Source organism: Hesperophylax consimilis, chromosome 28 (assembly GCF_061612785.1).
Source record: "Hesperophylax consimilis isolate HC1 chromosome 28, BYU_Hcon_1.0, whole genome shotgun sequence".
NCBI lineage: Eukaryota > Metazoa > Arthropoda > Insecta > Trichoptera > Limnephilidae > Hesperophylax > Hesperophylax consimilis.
Window position 1 is genome coordinate 19,868,887 of NC_142863.1, and position 18,216 is coordinate 19,887,102.

At 37.5% G+C, this 18,216-nt stretch overlaps 1 protein-coding gene across 2 annotated transcripts in view; it reads left to right on the forward strand.

Moving 5' to 3' along the window:
* Positions 1-11,763, forward strand: part of LOC149410326 (anillin-like) — an 87,229-nt gene extending 75,466 nt beyond the window's left edge. For both annotated transcript variants that reach the window (XM_089649006.1, XM_089649007.1), the window contains exons 8-15: positions 815-1,000; positions 1,595-1,685; positions 5,353-5,496; positions 5,802-5,944; positions 6,640-6,720; positions 8,310-8,480; positions 9,091-9,300; positions 10,856-11,763. In XM_089649006.1, the coding sequence (XP_089505132.1) occupies positions 815-1,000; positions 1,595-1,685; positions 5,353-5,496; positions 5,802-5,944; positions 6,640-6,720; positions 8,310-8,480; positions 9,091-9,300; positions 10,856-11,140 (1,311 nt within the window). In that variant the 3' untranslated portion in view covers positions 11,141-11,763. The remainder of the gene's footprint in view (positions 1-814; positions 1,001-1,594; positions 1,686-5,352; positions 5,497-5,801; positions 5,945-6,639; positions 6,721-8,309; positions 8,481-9,090; positions 9,301-10,855) is intronic.
* The last annotated feature ends 6,453 nt before the right edge of the window (positions 11,764-18,216 follow it).

The following is an 18,216-nucleotide window of genomic DNA, read 5'->3' on the forward strand; positions in this document are numbered from 1 at the left end:
TATATGTAAACCGTCTCCGTTGTATAAAAAAAAAAAACCCATTATTCGGCCGGCTACATTTGCAGTCCAGTGAAATAATCCCTTGAGGTGCACTGCAGCGTGCAGTCGTGTAGATCTAGCTTTTAGAAGTTTTGAATGTTTTTATTTACTATCTTTGACAATTCCAAAGTAAAAAAGGTGATATTGTGGAAGTAGGTCTATTATTTCAAATATAATTTTCGATATTATGTTTGGCTTTGAGATATTTACCAAATTTTACTCATTCTACAGGGTGATTAATTTTAGGGTTTCCGGACAGTATTACAGTGTCCGTGAAGTGTGTGTTTATGTATATAAGTGTGTGTTTAAGTTATATCGTGTTGCGCACATTAATTATCATGGGGTCGGTATTTCAGTATAATAATTAGTTAAAATTTATTTGGGTTTTTGGCATTTAGTTTTGGTATAGACATCAAATACCGTATGTCAAGATCTATTAAGCTCAGCACCGTTGTCTCTTTAAAATTAATGAGGTTTTTGTGGATTTCAATTTGTCTCTGTAATTAGGCGTGCTTTATGCTTTCTGGGTATTCCGAAGACAGGAACAAATCCAAAGTAATGGCTGGTTTGAATTAAGTGCTTGGCAATTGCTGATTTGTCTAGATGGCAGAGTTTGCATGCTTTAGTGTTCTGAGATTCTTTTGGAGATAGTTCGTTCTGTCTAGCTTCTATTCTAGTTTTGTCGAGTTTCTTATTCGATCCCATTCCCAAAGGTTCATTTCAAGATATTCTTTTTCAATATGTCCTAATTTGTCTTGCGTATCCACTTTGCCAGGGTTCCCAACCCAACACGCCGGTGCGCCTGGTGACGCGGCAGGAGGACCAGCAGCAGACTGTCAGGAAGAACAAGGAGGCTGAGGAGCTGAAGAGGAAGGTGGAGAAGACGGCTGCGGTGGACTCACGCCAGAGGGTCAAGGAGTTGCTCGAAGAAGTCGCTAAGCAGAACACTGTCATTTCTCAGGTAGGAAATCGAACAACTTTACTTTTAAAGTGTGTAAAGCAATGCGTTACTTTAGTGCTGTTCAAATTGGTAAAGTTACAGAATTAATTGAATAATTATGATAGTTATTCTGGGTTTTGGCCGTCAGTTATGATTTGAGATTTTCACGGCCATCGTGATTTATTTTTAGGGTATTATTCTTCCTCCTTCTTTTGCCAACGTTTCGGGCAGTTTTACAGTGTCCATCATCTGCCATCACATCTGCCCTGACGATGGACTCTGTAACGCTGTCCTGAACGTTGGTTAAAGAAGGATGAAACGCAACACGGCATAATACCCCAGAAATAAATCACGGTTTTAGCTGTTCAGTTTTAATCTAACCTAACCTGACCCAACTTCCTCTTTCCCATTTGCTTCCCCTCGCAGACCCGTTTCACAACATACCTCAATTGGGGATACGTTTATGAGTGCACGCATGTATTTAGTTGTTTATGTGACCACTCCTTGATGAAGCAGGCTCCTCCACTTCTCTGAGTCCTATACTGCATGGATGACTCCTTCTTTTCCTCTGCTTCTCTTTCAAACTACAATATGGTGTATATTGTTTGCTTACAGGCGAGCCAAGCACTGAACCTGTGCGCTTCCACTATAGAATTCAGCGGATCCACCGAACAGGCCGAGGGAGAGAGGCTGCTTCTTCTTGCCAGTAAGTTCTTTCACAGTCTGACTTATAACAGCTGACGATTAAACACGATGTTATATTTTTTTCTATTATTCTGTATGCCATTGAAACGTGGACATTAAACCAAGTATTAACCTTTGAGAACTGTCAGAACGTGATAATTTTTGTGTTATTTACGAGTTTTACTAAAATCTTCATAACTCACGTTTTGGGAAACGTAGCCTCATTCTAAAAAATGTTTTGGAAAGATTATGAAATCCATTATCGCATTGTCTTGTTATACGTAAATATTTGCGTTTCTAAATATACATTTTATGAAAACGATAAAAATATGTAAAAATCGCTTACCATTATTTCAAAGCCTTGAAAAATGTACTTTTTTCTGAGTAGCATAAAGAAATAACACTTTATATATTGAAGAAATATATTTAAAAACTATTAGTCACCTCAAAATATTAACCGTCCAAACTAAAATATTTTTAATAAATTATTTAGAAACGCAATAAATTATTAACGAACATCTTTACAGTTTCAATCGGCTTAGATAATGCACCTCTACGTTCCATAGATATTCTTGAATACAGACGCATTGCGTTATTCATTATCGATACTCTGTTTTTTAAATCATGGTAATCCGTATACTAGTGATGGAAATAAATCAATTTTTGTAAAATCTCGCGCGTTTACGTGAAAAGACGTTCTAATGTCTTGACCGCTATTATCATATTTACGTCTTTTGACGTTCTAATGTTCTGAGTGGTTAACACGGAAGATAGAAGCATTTGAATTGACGATGCGGCCTGGAACAACTCTGTTGCAGAACTGCATTCGTATCAGTCACATGGATTTCAAAGCTATGAAGTGCGGCGCCTTATTTTGTTGCATCTTCCATCAATATTTCCCTGGATTATCAATTGGTAGGACCTGAAAAATTTGTATTTGCGATAATGCAAATTTAGCCATTTTCACAGAAATAATGAGAATTTTCGTATTTTTCACATGATTTTTGGTATTTTAAAATAATTAAATGATATTTTTTACAGATACTAAATTAATATTTTTTTTTCTATAGTTTTGACCAGTTTCAATAGCCATAAAATGGAACACAGCTAACGTCGAAAACGTTGTGTATATTTTTAAATTTAAATTTTATTTTTTTTTACATTTTTTTGCTACAAAATACTAAGAAAGTTAAAATAACATTACTTTTGTTGCTCAATATCACGACTTTCACTGAATAATAAATAACACTACTTTTCCCAAAAATTATAAGAAAATAATGCAAATGAAAAATAGTGTAAAACTTTCAGTTCGCTATCAATTGGTTAATCTTGTATTTGTGGCTCTTCACAACATAACCATATTATTATTATTCTTCTTTTTATAGCTAGTACAATTACACAATTTTAAAGATGTGCCGGCCGTACATACGAAACTTGTTTTGGTCAAACAAACTATTTGTAGCGTATTGTAGCGCCCTTCGTGGCAGCAGGACGCGTCCCAACGCTTCCTCCAACCGCTTTGTGTTTTTTTAGTATTTTCAAGGGAAATGAGGCAACATCCCTTTGAAATTATTTTTAAAATCAATCCATCAACATTTGAACTTAAATAAAAATAAACTTAATAATTATTAGAACTTTATAATATGTGATTTGAGTGCAGTGTTTTAAAGTGAATATTCTGAAATTTGCTCAAAAATATCGGACTTTCGAAACGAACGGCGACCGGTAAATGCACTCAAGATGTTTTCAACAAAATTCTCGGAAACTGGGCAAGCTTGGACACTGGCAAGTTTTTTACTAAGCCCAGGGCAATTTATTACCCAACCGTCGCTTTTTATTGCGGACAGAATGCACCACTTCAACAATTACCAGGAACAGGATTACATGGAGATAAATGATGGACTTGACAAACGTCACAGCGGTGCTGCCAGGGTCTCTTATCTATGTGAGGTGTCAGCGCTTTATTAGCAGCAGATACATACCTGGACGCTGTTGTTAGATGCGGTGGACTCTCTTACTGCAGCAGCTGGTCCAGTTCCTTCACCACTTAGGATTCTTGCTGCAGAGTCTCCATCTTCTATCTTCGTAGAACGTCACAGCGGTGCTGCCAAGGTCTGGTATCTGTGAGAGGATAGTGTGTCAGCGCTTTATTAACAGCAGACACATACCTGGACGGATGACGAACCTCGTGCTGGCACTGTTGGTGGACGCGGTGGACTCTTTCGCTGCAGCAGCTGGACCAGTTTCTTCACCACCTGGGATTCTTGCTGCAGAGTCTCCATCTTCTATCTTCGTGTCACCTGTTCCTTTACTTCATTTTACTTAACTTCACTCTATTTTTGTAATATTTTCTGTAATACCTGCATCAACTGTAAAGCGCCCCTGAGGTGATATCTCACAAAAGCGGCGCTATACAAATTATCCAATAATAAATAAATAAATATTTATATCAGGCACCAATTATGTTTAATATTCTTCCAAATCATATCAAGTCTACCAATTCCTTAGTTAAATTTAAAAAGTTAGTTAACCACTTAATGCTTTTGAATGAGCGGTGTTCGCAGACGGCGCGTGTATCGTACCGCGACAACCCGAAGACTGCTCGCGTCTTTTGACTTGTATAAACAAACAAACTGCGCTCACAAGATTTTTTTATTGTTTTTATTTTTTATTATGTTAACTCTTTATAAAAAATAAAATAACCTGATGTTTTTAGTTTAATTTTTGTTAAAAAAAAACCGAGTATCAAGTGGTTAAATGTTTGTATTGACAAACTTAATGTTTTTTCATCCTTGTCCTTTCTTAAATAATAAGATTTTATGTAAGTCCTATTTTCTAAAAACTGAATGTCACCCTAGCTGTCTTTATTATCTGCTTTGTTTCTCCTTGAGAATAATGATTAGTTATGGTTCAAATTTTGTTACAATTTTACCGTTTGAAAATTGGAACCGAAATATTGTGACATTATATGATTGCCTAACTATATCCACCAATGAAAAACACTGTAAGTCTATGGAATAAACTTTCAGAGTTTTTCATTGGTGTATAGTATAATAAGTAGGCTCCGAATGAGAATTGTACTGTCTATATATTGGCATATCTATGATTTTTTAGGACCAATTTGTTTCATACAAAAAGCCCGAATATATCAATGTAGTGGGTGGTTTATTTATGCAATATACTGTCAAATTACCCATCTGGTAACTCATCTAATACATATTTTTTCTATCTTTTTTGAAATATTTTGTGTGTTGTAAGTAGTATTACTGTATGTTTGTGATTACTCTATGTTTGCTTCACTCAAATGTAAATTGTTAACCTCGATACAGGCTTAGTCCTAGTGAGGTTAATTTAAAAAAAAAAACAATTTATGTATAGTGAGATGTAATAAATAAATATCCCTACATTTCAAAGACATCCGTTTAGTGTTCAGTTTTCATGCCATTCGGAAGAATAAAAAAACTGACAATGAACACTCTTAACGTAATCTACGCGCCTGATTCATGAAGTTTCACTAAACACATATATTGTGTCGAAATATATCTATTGCTTAATAGCATTTGTGTATTGCGTTGTACAGGTTAAGAAGTAATTGATTAGTTCCTTTAAAAACTTCTTCGTTATTTTTTTTAGCGTGGTTTATGTATTTAATAATATGTATTAATAGTTGCGCTTGTTGGTAATTTCAGCTCACCGCCGGCAGGCTTGTCTCCACGAGGTCCAGAGGATCCAAGTGGAGGGGATTCCCCCTTCATCATCACAGGTGATCACCCTCAACATGCAGGATCTGAGCCTGCCACTAAGAAGAGACTATGTCAGACAACTCAACGCAGGTTTGCTACGTTTCTCTTACAAACTTTCAGTTTATTATATGTACAGTGAAATCATTTTACCGCATGTTTAAAAAATAAATTGAGACACCTCACAAGAGCGCCCCTCCTGTCTTTACACTGTTCAGAACTGTGACATCACTGAGGCGGGTTAAGGTAGAGGTTGTAGGAAGGGATTTAGTGCGGATCTGGAAGATTCCCTGATTATACGAAGGAGGAAAATCGAATGCCAGTAGCTCGTTCCACATACGGCCGATTTACGTAAAAACAAGCCAACAGTATGTAATATGTTTAATTTGTCTCTGCAGATGCCCTGGGCCACTACCTGGTCTGCCTGATTAAATGCCAGGAAAGAGTCATCGCCACATCCATGGTCAAGTCCACCCCGGACGCCTTCTCCGTAACCTTCCCTGACAAAGTGAGACTGGAAGGACTGAACACCGATTTCAAGGTATGACATCATTTTCATACGAAACTGTGACAGATCACTCTTAGGCGTGATCAAAGATATTAGAAGAACGAGATATGCTATGTTGGCCGCCGGACCGTAGGCGGAGTACTACCTAATTAGGGTACTTTGAATGGTATCGGGACGTGTACGCACAGAAATCTGTTCTATGTATTAGTGCGGATACCTTAGCGTAAGCGAAGGTGTGCAGTAGTATTGGTGAACAAAACCGGCGACACTCGGCAAAACAATTCCACACGGTGTGAACTGCTCATAGCACAACTCGTTCTTCTAATATCTTTGGGCTTGATGTATATATAGGTCTACGCAATTAGAGTTGACCCAAATAATACAAAGGATTGTGTGCATTGGTGCACACAGCCTTTTGTCTTGCTTACGCCTACTAATTGTAGTTAGTGAAAAGGGGACAATAAGCATTCAAATAGTTTTTATAGTTGTTTGAAAAGTCTTACAGCGTGTTATTTGTATTATTTTAACTTTTTTCAATTTTACTGGAACTTTTTTAGTTTGTTGAATATGTAACAATTTTGATTCATGCTTTATGCAAGCAATGCATCTGTGTGAGTACTATGTTTGCATCAAAATTCGCTGTAATACCTATAACTTGCACTAGCATATGATAGGCTAAAACTTGCAGGAATGTGGATTAATTTCTGATGATGTGTTTTCTTTTGAAGGTTACCATAGAAGTATACGCACTGCAGGCCTCCAAAGAAATTCTGCCCCACGACGTCAAGTATCACATTGCAACAAAAAAGGTATTTATCTATTTCAAAATTTAACTGGCCATCGTAAGCGCAGTAATTTTTAAATGTCAAAAGAATTCCAACTGTCCTAGGCCACTGGAACTATGGCATCCCCAGTTGGGGTATGTTGTGAAGTTGAAAGGAGTGGGGAGGGAAGGAAATGTGGTAGATGAAGGTTGGGTTGTGCCTGGCTATTCCTGAGTGCAAAGACATACAGGCAACTCGCATTTCGAAAATAAAATTTGCATACATATAAGTAGTCCCTTTTACAATGGCGCATAAATTGCTGGCTGCGTAAAAACCTTAACTGCGTATCTTAAATCGGGTAAACAAAAATTTGTGCTTGTTTCTACAAATCAATTATTTTGTTATACTATTTAGTTAGACACTTTTACAAATTATTATTTATATAAATTATTTTACAAAGTTATCATTTACTTACCTCACTCATTTTTGCATCGCTACGCAACCCGATTTGTAGACGGTTTGGTTAAAAATGAACATTCAGATCCTGTGTAGAAAAGTCCCACAGCGGACTGCACTGCAAAGCAGTACCTTGCTTTAACCTTTTAACCACTCAGAACATTAGAACGTCAAAAGACGTAAATATGATAATAGCGGTCAAGACATTAGAACGTCTTTTCACGTAAACGCGCGAGATTTTACAAAAATCGATTTATTTCCATCACTAGTATACGGATTGCCATGATTTAAAAAACAGAGTATCGATAATGAATAACGCTACATAATTTATTGCGTTTCTAAATAATTTATTAAAAATATTTTAGTTTGGATGGTTAATATTTTGAGGTGACTAATAGTTTTTAATTATATTTCTTCAATATATAAAGTGTTATTTCTTTATGATACTCAGAAAAAAGTACATTTTTCACGGCTTTGAAATAATTGTAAGCGATTCTTACATATTTTTGACGTTTTCATAAAATGTATATTTACAAACGCAAAAATTTACGTATTACAACACAATGCGATAGTGGATTTCATAATCTTTCCAAAACATTTTTTAGAATGAGGCTACGTTTCCCAAAACGTGAGTTATGAAGCTTTTAGCAAAACTCGTAAATAACACAAAAATTATCACGTTTTGACAGTTCTCAAAGGAACACATAGTAAATAAATGTCTTTGTCTGAGAGGTTAAGGATAAGAAGCTCTGGAAATATCCTCACTATGGAAGCCCGCCTCACTCCATCCTCCAGCATTGACGCACACTGGAGAAAAATACTAGCGCCTAATATAGTCACGGCTCCCTAAAGGCTTCAACTTTCTATTATTCTATTAATTTTATCGTTTTATTCTATTTTATTTTCAATTTATTCTGTTTTTTTTTCTGTTCTGTCTTTTTGTTTTTGATCATATATTTTTTGTAACTCTATATGGAATGTGTGGGACTTCACTAACCTCCCCACATACCGGAATAAACACCTTATTATTATTATTAACGAACTTTACTTTTCTAGTATTCTCGTAAAACCCTCCTGGTACCAAAAAGATGATCACTCTTTGATATCCAGATTTTATGTTAGGGCAAGTCTACTCATTTGTTAGGTCTACGAATCTAATATATGTATTTATTTTTCAGAGTGGCAAGCTGGCCACGCCTCGCAAGGGCTGCCGGGGCGCTGACCTGCGGGGCCCCCTAGCCGTGTCCCCCGGTGGCCCCTCTGCCGTGAGGGCCCCCGCTCTGCAGCCCCACGGCTACTGCATCTTCGGACACAGCCAGGTCACCAGGACTAGCTTCTCTCTGAACAAGGTGAATTAACAATCAAATTCTTAATATTATTAATTATATATGCAAGGCATTGTAGGGTGTTTGAGCAAGTATCCAATGAACTTTAACCAGTGATTTCTGAACTTATTTGGAGTAAAAAGGCATTTGGTCACCAGTGACTTCACCTAATTCTTTAAAGGATTGTGAAATTATCTTGCGAACGATGACAAATTAATTTTCCATAGGGTTTCGAGTGAACTCTTGCTACGAGGACGCATAGGTGACTCATTGTCCAGAATCGAACCAGTTTCCTCAAATTTTTTAATAAATCTTCGAATGATGACTCACTTGGACCATTATTTCGACTGAAAATTCCACAACGTTTACGAACTACTTCATCCAAACATTTCTCTTAAACTTACTTAACTCCATTTTTATAGTAAATTTCAACAATTTTAACATTTTTAACTTTTGTGTAGCATTCCATATTTACTAATCACAAGGTTGGCAGATGACGCATGTGAGGTTTTTAGAGCTGACAGCTTTACAATAAAAAAATGCTGCAAAATTTAAATCCGAAGCTCTTGTTGGTACACCCTGTATAATCTGATTTATTATTTAATGCCTTATTCTAATCTGATTCTCTTTCCAGGGTTCGTTCGGGGGCCCCCTGGAGGGTACAGTTCGAGTGACCCTTGTGTCGGACCGCCTGCCGTCCGTGGCGCCCCAGCGGGCCCCGCTGAAGGGTTTCCTGACCATGTTCGAGGAGGCGGGCGGCTTCGGGGCCTGGCACCGACGCTGGTGCGTGCTGAACGGACCAGACCTGAGCTACTGGAGGTATCCTGATCACGAAGGGAATAAGGTATTTAACTAAAATGTAATATTACTTTTAGAGAACAAAATGCAAGTAAATCTTAAAACGTAACCGTAATATTTGAGTTATTTATACATTTTTTTATGTGGATACATAAAGTCCCAATTTTCTTGAGTCACTGAGGGGGCATTTCACTATCTCTGATTATGTTCTGACTAAGCACTAATCCGCGGATTAGTCATTTTTTCGTTTTCACTATATCTGAATAACGCTAACGCTCGGTTTAAAGTTCGATTTGACTAATCAGTACTCGAACCTCACGTTAGGCGCTATTCCTCGAATCAAAGATGGCGTCAAAACATTCCGAGTTTGACAGCGGAGAAGTGAGTCGAATTTTGTTGCGAATTATTATGGATACCGAGGTTTTTGATTTACAGAAGCAGGTGAAAGGGCGGCGATGCGAAGGCCGCGAGTTTTAAGAGCTCGAATGAATTTGAATGCTTGTATGATCCATCCTGAATTATTTGATTGTGTTCAAAATAAGAAACAATGTATTAATTCGACACGAATCTATCTAAAATGACCTGATAATCAACATAACATAACCAAAAAAATGCACACTTTGCGGTGTGCGGACTATGGCGGGAAACTGGATGACGGCGTTGACCACAGATCAATTGGCGTTAACGATAGCATTCCATAGACATTGCGGCAAAACATGACAGGCGTTCCAGTAGATGGGGTAACTGCAAACATTTTGCGATGTTGCCATACTATTTCGAGTGTTATCTATCCGGAAGCTCGGCAACAATGGTGAAACGGTCGCCGTTGAATAACGAAGTTATTCTGATCTTTAAAGCCAGCCAACGGCTAGCTAGTCAGATATTTAGCCCGACATAGTGAAATACCCCCTGAGTCTAAGATGTCCCGAATAGGGGTATGTAATGAGGCAGGATTATTATTAAATTTAAATAATTTGTTAAAAATATAACTTTTGTTAAAACTTTTTATATGGTAGATTCTCTCAGTATCACCCTGGTGACAGACCACCATTCAGAATTGAATCATTATTAAAAATTGACATTTTAAAGTTGTGTTTAGTGACCAGATCTGAATAGAAAGATAATTCCCAACCTTCCTCTTCCCCATTTTCTACTTAATGCGTCTATAAAAAAAAACTTTTTCTTTTATTAATTTATAATGAGTGTTTTCAAAATGGTGTGAAGAATTCAGACAAGCAATAAAGTACCTTTTTTTTTTTTTAAAATTCGGAGGCGGTTTACTTACGTTCCCCGCAAGCACTTAGGCCATAGGCCCATTGTACTATCTCCCATTTTACCTCATTCCTTTGCCAGTAACCCGGTCCCTTTTATGAAGTTCACCAGGGCTGTCATTGGATGTGTGGCGATGTCTTCTGGTTCCCCACAGTGTCTTAGATAAAGTACCTTCCTTTTATGTAATATTTTGAACAGAATATTATTTTAATTGTTATTTTCAAAACTGTAATTGATTTTTCAAGAATTCAGACTAGCTCTTGACTTTTCCTGGGTCTGGGCTGCTATTTAATAAATTAACATATCTATTCTACTTGTTTAATCCTCAGCCCCCGATGGGAACGATCGAACTGTCAACCTGCGTCTCCGATCGCGTTTGCGCCGCCCCCCGAGACGTGTGCGCCCGCCCCCACACCCTGCTGCTGCAGACCTCGGAGGGAGCCGGTGCCCCCGCCCCCGCGGAGCCCAGCCCCCGCCGGCGCTCCGCCCTGTGTCTGCGCGCCGATGGGGCGGCCACGCACCTGCTGGCCAGCGATACCAGACCCGAGAGGGACCAGTGGATGGAGGCCATCAATACGGCCTTGGGAGATATCAGATCCACAAATGAATCTTAATTTAAACAGATGTACTTTGTAATTATTGTGTTATATATGTTATGTAGACTTAAATATCCATGAGGAATGAGCTGCTCTTCCTGTTAAATGCTGAATCTCGGTCTATTTCAGCCTTTGAACAAATTGTAATCAGCTCACATGCAAAAAAATATGACCAGGCACGTGCATTCCATGTAGACATTAACGAGTGGTTTGCCGATGATGCTACCGAGACATTATTTTTTAAAGACTTAACTTGCCGATGGTACTCCAAAGACCTGTTCTAATCCATTCACCCTGGAATTTTTTGTGATGCGATTTAACGTTTATGCTTTAAAAACTGTATAGAGGACAAAATTAGATTCGCTTGCGCTAATAACACTGTCGAGAATGTATCCTCGATGACAGCATAGAAAATAAATTGTCTGTGAATGTCAAAATTCGTTTTCGTGAAACGGGGTTGCAAAAAGTTAGTATAAAGGTCATTATTTCTTTGAAAACACCTTTTGAGGAATGTTTTCCATAAAGATTATGTATTCAGGTATATGTAGAAATAATAAAACCAGTTTATATATTTTTTTTTTACCATATCATTATGGAGATTTTTTTTTTTTTAGATAAAGTAAGCTCTTCCGGGGAAACTTGTTACGATATAAACATAAATAATAATAATATTTGGCTAATTTATATAGCGCCGTTTTCGTGAGAAATCACCTCAAGGGCGCTGTACAAATATATTTCTTAAATATTTAATACTAGAACTACTGACTTATCTCTAAGACTTATATCTAGTGACTTACGACTAAGGCCTATAACTACTATCTTAACGACATATACACGAGTATTTACATATTTGGCAACTTACAACTAAAATTAAAATTAACAATTTAATCTTACTAACGCCAGAAGAAGAAGGAAGTTCTATTATATTAGGGTGGATTTATTGTTAGCTGGATATATTATATGTTAAATGAATTAAATTAATGAATAAAATCAATCAATCGCCAATCTTAAACGCATTTAGATGATTCATCTGCCAACAATTAAACCGATTAACTTGTTATGTTCCCGCTGATATTGTCCATTGTCCACTGGTAGGCAAGTCAATAGCAAAATTGAATGAACGGAATCGCTAGATAATGTAACAATTACGGTATAAAAAAATGAAAAAAAAGAAATATTTGGATAGAATGACGGATTTATGGAAATGAGTGTCTGAAAAAGTGAGTTTTTAGTTTGGATCTAAATTCTGTTGGGCTGGTTATACATCTCAATTCCATAGGAAGTTTATTCCAAGCCTTGGGGCCGGATACTCCGAATGCACGATCACCAAATTTAGTGTTCGGATTTCGCTTAGGCTCTTTCAACCTTCCAATTGCAGATGATGTCGCTGATCTAAGAGTTGACTGCCTTAGACCAGTATTTTCCGGAATGCATAGCTCAGTAATATACGGTGGCGCCATTTCGTTGATAGCTTTAAACACCATCCAGCATAGCTTGTACTGGATCCTTTCAGGACACTTCAGCCAGTGAAGATTTCGGAGGTGTTCCGAAATGTGCGAAAACTTGGGTACCCCGGTGATAAGCCTTGCTGCGGCGTTGAACACTGATTGTAGTTTATCAGTTTCGCATTTAGGAAGATTTGCATAAATGCCGTTGCAATAGTCAAGACGTGATACTATATATGAGTTCACAAGTAATTTAGTTGCCTCTGTTGAAAGGTTTCTACGAACTGACTTAAGTTGTCTAAGGTAGAAGAACCCCGTGCTAACGGTCTTATTTACCTGACTTTTTAAAGAAAGGTCTGAATCCAGATAAACTCCCAGAAGTTTGACGGTTGTTTTAGCAGTTACGTCGTTGCCGGAAATAGCGATTGGTGAGTTTTCTATTAAATGTTGGCGTCTATGTGTGGCTGCCCAGAGAAACTCCGTTTTTGAAGGATTTAGCTTAAGTTTATTTGAGGACATCCAGAGATTGATTGCTTCTAGACACTCAGCTGTGCGAATTTTTAGGCCGTCGATCTCATTTGGTGAGCAGTAAAAGTATATTTGCTGATCGTCAGCATAACAGTGAGATAAAAGGCCAAATGACTCGATAATTTTTGCGACGTCATTTGTAAAAAGAATGAAGAGAAGTGGACCCAAAACGGATCCCTGGGGTACCCCTGAAGAGAGTTTTGAGAAGTTGGACTGTTTATTTCCAACCTTTACTGCTTGCGAGCGATTGGATAGATAGGATTCTAGCCAATATTTGATGTTAGAATGTAAGCCAAACGTTACTTCTAGTCTCTTAATGAGAAAGTCGTGGTCAATGGTATCAAATGCAGCGCTCATATCCAAAAGTGAAATAAGTGCTAACTTACCTGACTCTATGGCAAGGGTTATATCTGACAGGACACGAAGTAATCCGGTTTCTGTTGAGTGGAACCTCCTATATGCAGATTGATGATTTGTGATTAATTTATTAAGATTTAAGTGGGAGATTATTTGAGAAGCCACAATTTTTTCTAGTAGTTTAGCTACGAGAGGCAGATTTGATACAGGTCGATAATTACCCAGGTTGTCGGCATCAAGCTGTGGTTTTTTAATAATTGGGGTAACTACAGCAGACTTAAGTGGCTCCGGGAAGTCACCTGTGCTTAGGGACTTATTAAACACGTGAACCAGGAAAGGGGATAACACGTTGCAACATTTCTTGAGAAGCCACGTTGGGATAGGGTCAAGAGTACATTGTTTGTTTGGCGAACTAAGGATCAACTTTCCTACTTCTTCCAGCGTTGTAGGTTCAAAAGATGACAGTATCCTTGTGGAATTGGCTGTAAATCTTGGCGGAGGGGCAGAAGATGTGGAGGCGCGTATGGTTTCTATTTTTTCACAGAAAAACTTAGAAAAGGCCTGCGGTGTAATTTCTGTAGCAGTTGGAACAGTATTACCAGCGATGATAGTTTTGACCGAGTTCCAGAGACGTCGTGGATTTTTCCGCTCAGAGTCAATTTTATTGATCCAATAATCGGATCTTTTGGCACTTATTTTGCTTCTGTACTCATTTTGAGCATTTATCCACTGATCTCGTGTAGTAACATCTGGGTTTCTTCTATATGACCTCTCTAGTTTCCTCATTCGCCTTTTCTGGCTTCGGCACTCTTCGTCGAACCAGCCGTCAGACTTTCGAACTTTCCGCGTTTTCGAGGTGGTTGGAGCATATTTTATTAATAAGTTTGAAAGAGTGGTGTTATACTCCTCGATTAGATCTGTCGTCGTCTTAATTTCCCAGTTGCTTTCTATGCATAGAGAAGAATTTTTGAGATCTTCAAGGAAATTTTCGAAATTAAATTTACGCCATTCCCTCGATTCTATTGTTTTATAGGACACTTTTGGCGGGTTGAAATGAATTTCGGTGCGGACAAGTCGATGATCTGATAAGCCTATATCACAGACTTTAGCGGTCAGTGGTGGGCTACTACACATGGATACAAAAATGTCTATAATTCCACCAGCATCATGAGTTGGTTCGTTGACCCATTGCCGGAGTCCAAAACTATCCAGTAGGTCAATGAATTTGATAGCGTTGGGTGATGTCTCGCGCTCGAGGTGAATATTTATATCACCCGTGATGATGAGAGTTTCGGAAAGACCCACTGCCCATTCCAAAAAACGCAAAAACTCCTTAAAAAATTCTACACAGATCGTTTTCGAACCGGGTCGGTACAGCGTTAATAGTATAAATGACGATCCCGCAGAAGAAACACGGCAGCCAATGTACTCAAATGTACTGAATGTGCCATTTTCGACCCTGGCAAGCCGCAGTCCTTGTCGGGCTATTATCACGACACCCCCATGATTTACGTGTGATATACTATTAGAGTGTTCCGTAGCTCTGGGTCGAGCCTGCTCCAGAACGACATACCCAAGAGCTTGAAGTCTTTTGATTGAATAAGATTCACTGTTTTCATGCCAGCTTTCTGTGATGGTGAGTATGTGGAGTTTTTGATCTTTAAAAACATCATCCACCTCCTCTAACTTGTTGTTCAGAGAACGTGCATTCCAGGAACCCACCGCAAGCCGTCTGCTTCTAAAATTCGCATGTCGTTCTGATCGAATTTTATTAAAGTTCAGATTGTCACATTTATCAGAATCGCGTAGGGCTTCAGAAGCTAGGACGCTCCGTTTGTCAGTTGGTATGACCACTTGAATACCCTGTTCTAATAGAGAGTTAATATTATTAGAGTTATTGTTAGTTTTAAAGTCTTGTTCCTTCTTGCATAGATATTTTTTCCTGTTTTGTCCTCCACGACAACCCCGGTACCTAGCTTTCACATTTGGGTCACGCACAAGGTTGTACAAGGTTACTTTTGCGGCAACCAGAGGGTCCAACAATACACGTTTATTTTTAAAACTTAATAGTGTTGCCCTATTATACACAATAGTAGTGTTTATATTATGCATTGCATAACAAAGTAAACATCGTAAATCACTGCACTACAAACTGAACACTTGGGATTAGCTGCTAGGTCGAGCCACGTGCGGTATGCACATGTGTCCAGTTGACCATCGGATGGAAGCGCAACTGCGTTTTAAGAAACGAGAGTTTTAAAATAATATGAGTTATTTTATTAAAAGTTCAATTAAGCTAGAAACTGCGATATTAAAATTATTTTGATTGTATACACTTAACATAAAAATGATTACGGTTATTTTTAGATATTTACACAATTTAACAAACAAGGACTTCCCAATATTTTCAAAATATATCTAGGAGCGCTAGAAAAAAGCAGCCGGCAAGCTTCGGGAGCGCCAGAAATGTACAAACATGAAATATATTTTAATAATTAGATATATTATCAGGTAAACAGAAAAGAATTGAAGAAAAAATCATTAGTTTGGTTTTTGAGCAAAACTTTTCAAGGTAATTTTCACGCGTATTTTCGTCCGGCAATCGAGTGTATGCCGAGAATTTTCTGTTCCGGCTGTCCACGGGTTAAACCTCGCCCAATTTACCTTTTTTCGCAATAACCAGTGGAACGCCGATGGGTCTCTGGTGACCAAGCGGGCATTCTAATATGATCCTTGTTAGAATAATTTGCGATGCGATGCGATGTTTGAAAAACAATATCAACATCGTTTGGGCTAATAAAACTTTAGGTTTCACTAGTATTTTTCTTTCTTATGCTCCGACCTTCAACAGGTTAAAATATCAAATAATATTAAACTTTATGTAATCCAACAATCTTTTCAAATTATTATAAAGAAATTTTTTTCGAATATTTATCTCTAAATAATACAAAATAAAGTCGCTATCCGCGTCTGTCTGTTTGTGCGCTTAGTTCTTCTAAACTATGCAACGGATATTGATACGGTTTTCACTATAATTTAGATAATTTCTTCCGGAAGGTTTACATATATAATACATGCATATTATATTTACAGAAAGCAGAGAAAAGTCGATGTTTTATAATCACGTCGTAAAAATATGTTTTCGGGCACTACATTGTTAACGCTGGCTAAACCTTATGAGATACATCAAATAATGTACTACGGAATTGTATATCTTAAAAAGTCTATATCCTAAGGATAACCTCCAGCAACTTCGGGTAAACGTCGGTTAGTTGATTAATATTTTAATGCTAATTAGGTAAATTGAGCAGAGCTTAATGCTTGCGTGGAATGCATGCGCATGGACCATTATTATCGGCGGATCACTAAGAGAATACTGTATATCAAAATATTTAATCAATTTCAACAAAAGTAAGCAAAAATTGTATTACTTTGGGCATTCTCTCATTATCCGCAGTCAAAGGGTTAATACTGTCTGAAAGTGTTGGATCATAGATAATTATAAAATATAGAGATAAATATCTATAAAATGTATGTTTTAAGCAATAGGTTTATATAATATGACAATGCAAAACAATCACAACACTTTTAAAAATTATAATATTATAGATTGATTTAATTTTGAAGTGAAACAGATAATATTATAATGAAAGCAAATAAATATGTGTGCAAATAATAATTTAGGCCGAAATTGAAAACAAAATAATGTTGCCATAAAATTAGTTTAATAAAAAAGAGTTTTTCGATATAGAATTTGGACTTATTTCAACTAGTTAATAAACATGTACAGTAATTATCATTAGCAGTATTTTCTAAGATACAAATACTACATATATAATATTCAGGATTTGAGTAAAATTTTAAAAAATCACCTTAGTGTTTGAGTATCTACTCAAAAGGGTAACATTACATTATTTCGGTACTTATAAATAAATAATATTTTAGATATTAAGAGCTTTGTGTGTTCGCAAATCAAATACAGCCATATTTAGAGGTGACGGTACTTATGTTCATTTTGTACATTTAAAAAAAAAAATTAACCCTTACCCAATAATCTTTTAACATGTATGAATTCTATATGAAAAACATTTTCATTATGACATGATGACTTTATATATTATGTAATTAAATATAAAATATTGAGCAATAATATAGTAGTGATGGAGTTTTATTTAAATATTAATTCCTATCCACCTTTCATTATACCATTAAGGGCCGAAATACACCTGCCGAGTCACTCGCTTCGTTACTCGGCCGACCAACTTATTGGAAGAGTGGGCGAGTCAGTTCATTGAGATTTGTAAGTGAGGTTAACATGGTTTTGCGATGGAGAAAAAGAGAAAGAGAGAGGGGAGAGCGAGTGTAGGACCGATTTGAGTATGTAGGTGGACGGGGTACTTACTCAACCGAGTCATTGGGCCTTGCTTCTATCCGCTGTCTCGCCTGAATCATACGTCCGCTAATAGGCTGAGTACTGTATGGTACTGACTACTGATCATATCAGCCGAGCACTCGGCACGTGTAATTCAGGCATCAGGGGAGAGTGAGTGAAGGGCCGATTTGAGTATGTAGGTGGACGGGGTACTTACTCAACCGAGTCATTGGGCCTTGCTTCTATCCGCTGTCTCGCCTGAATCACTCGTCCGCTACTATGCTCAGTACTGTATGTTACTGACTGTACTGATCATATCAGCCGAGCACTCGGCACGTGTAATTCAGGCATCAGGGTCTAAGACCAAGTACAAGTTAATGAGGCACTTTGAA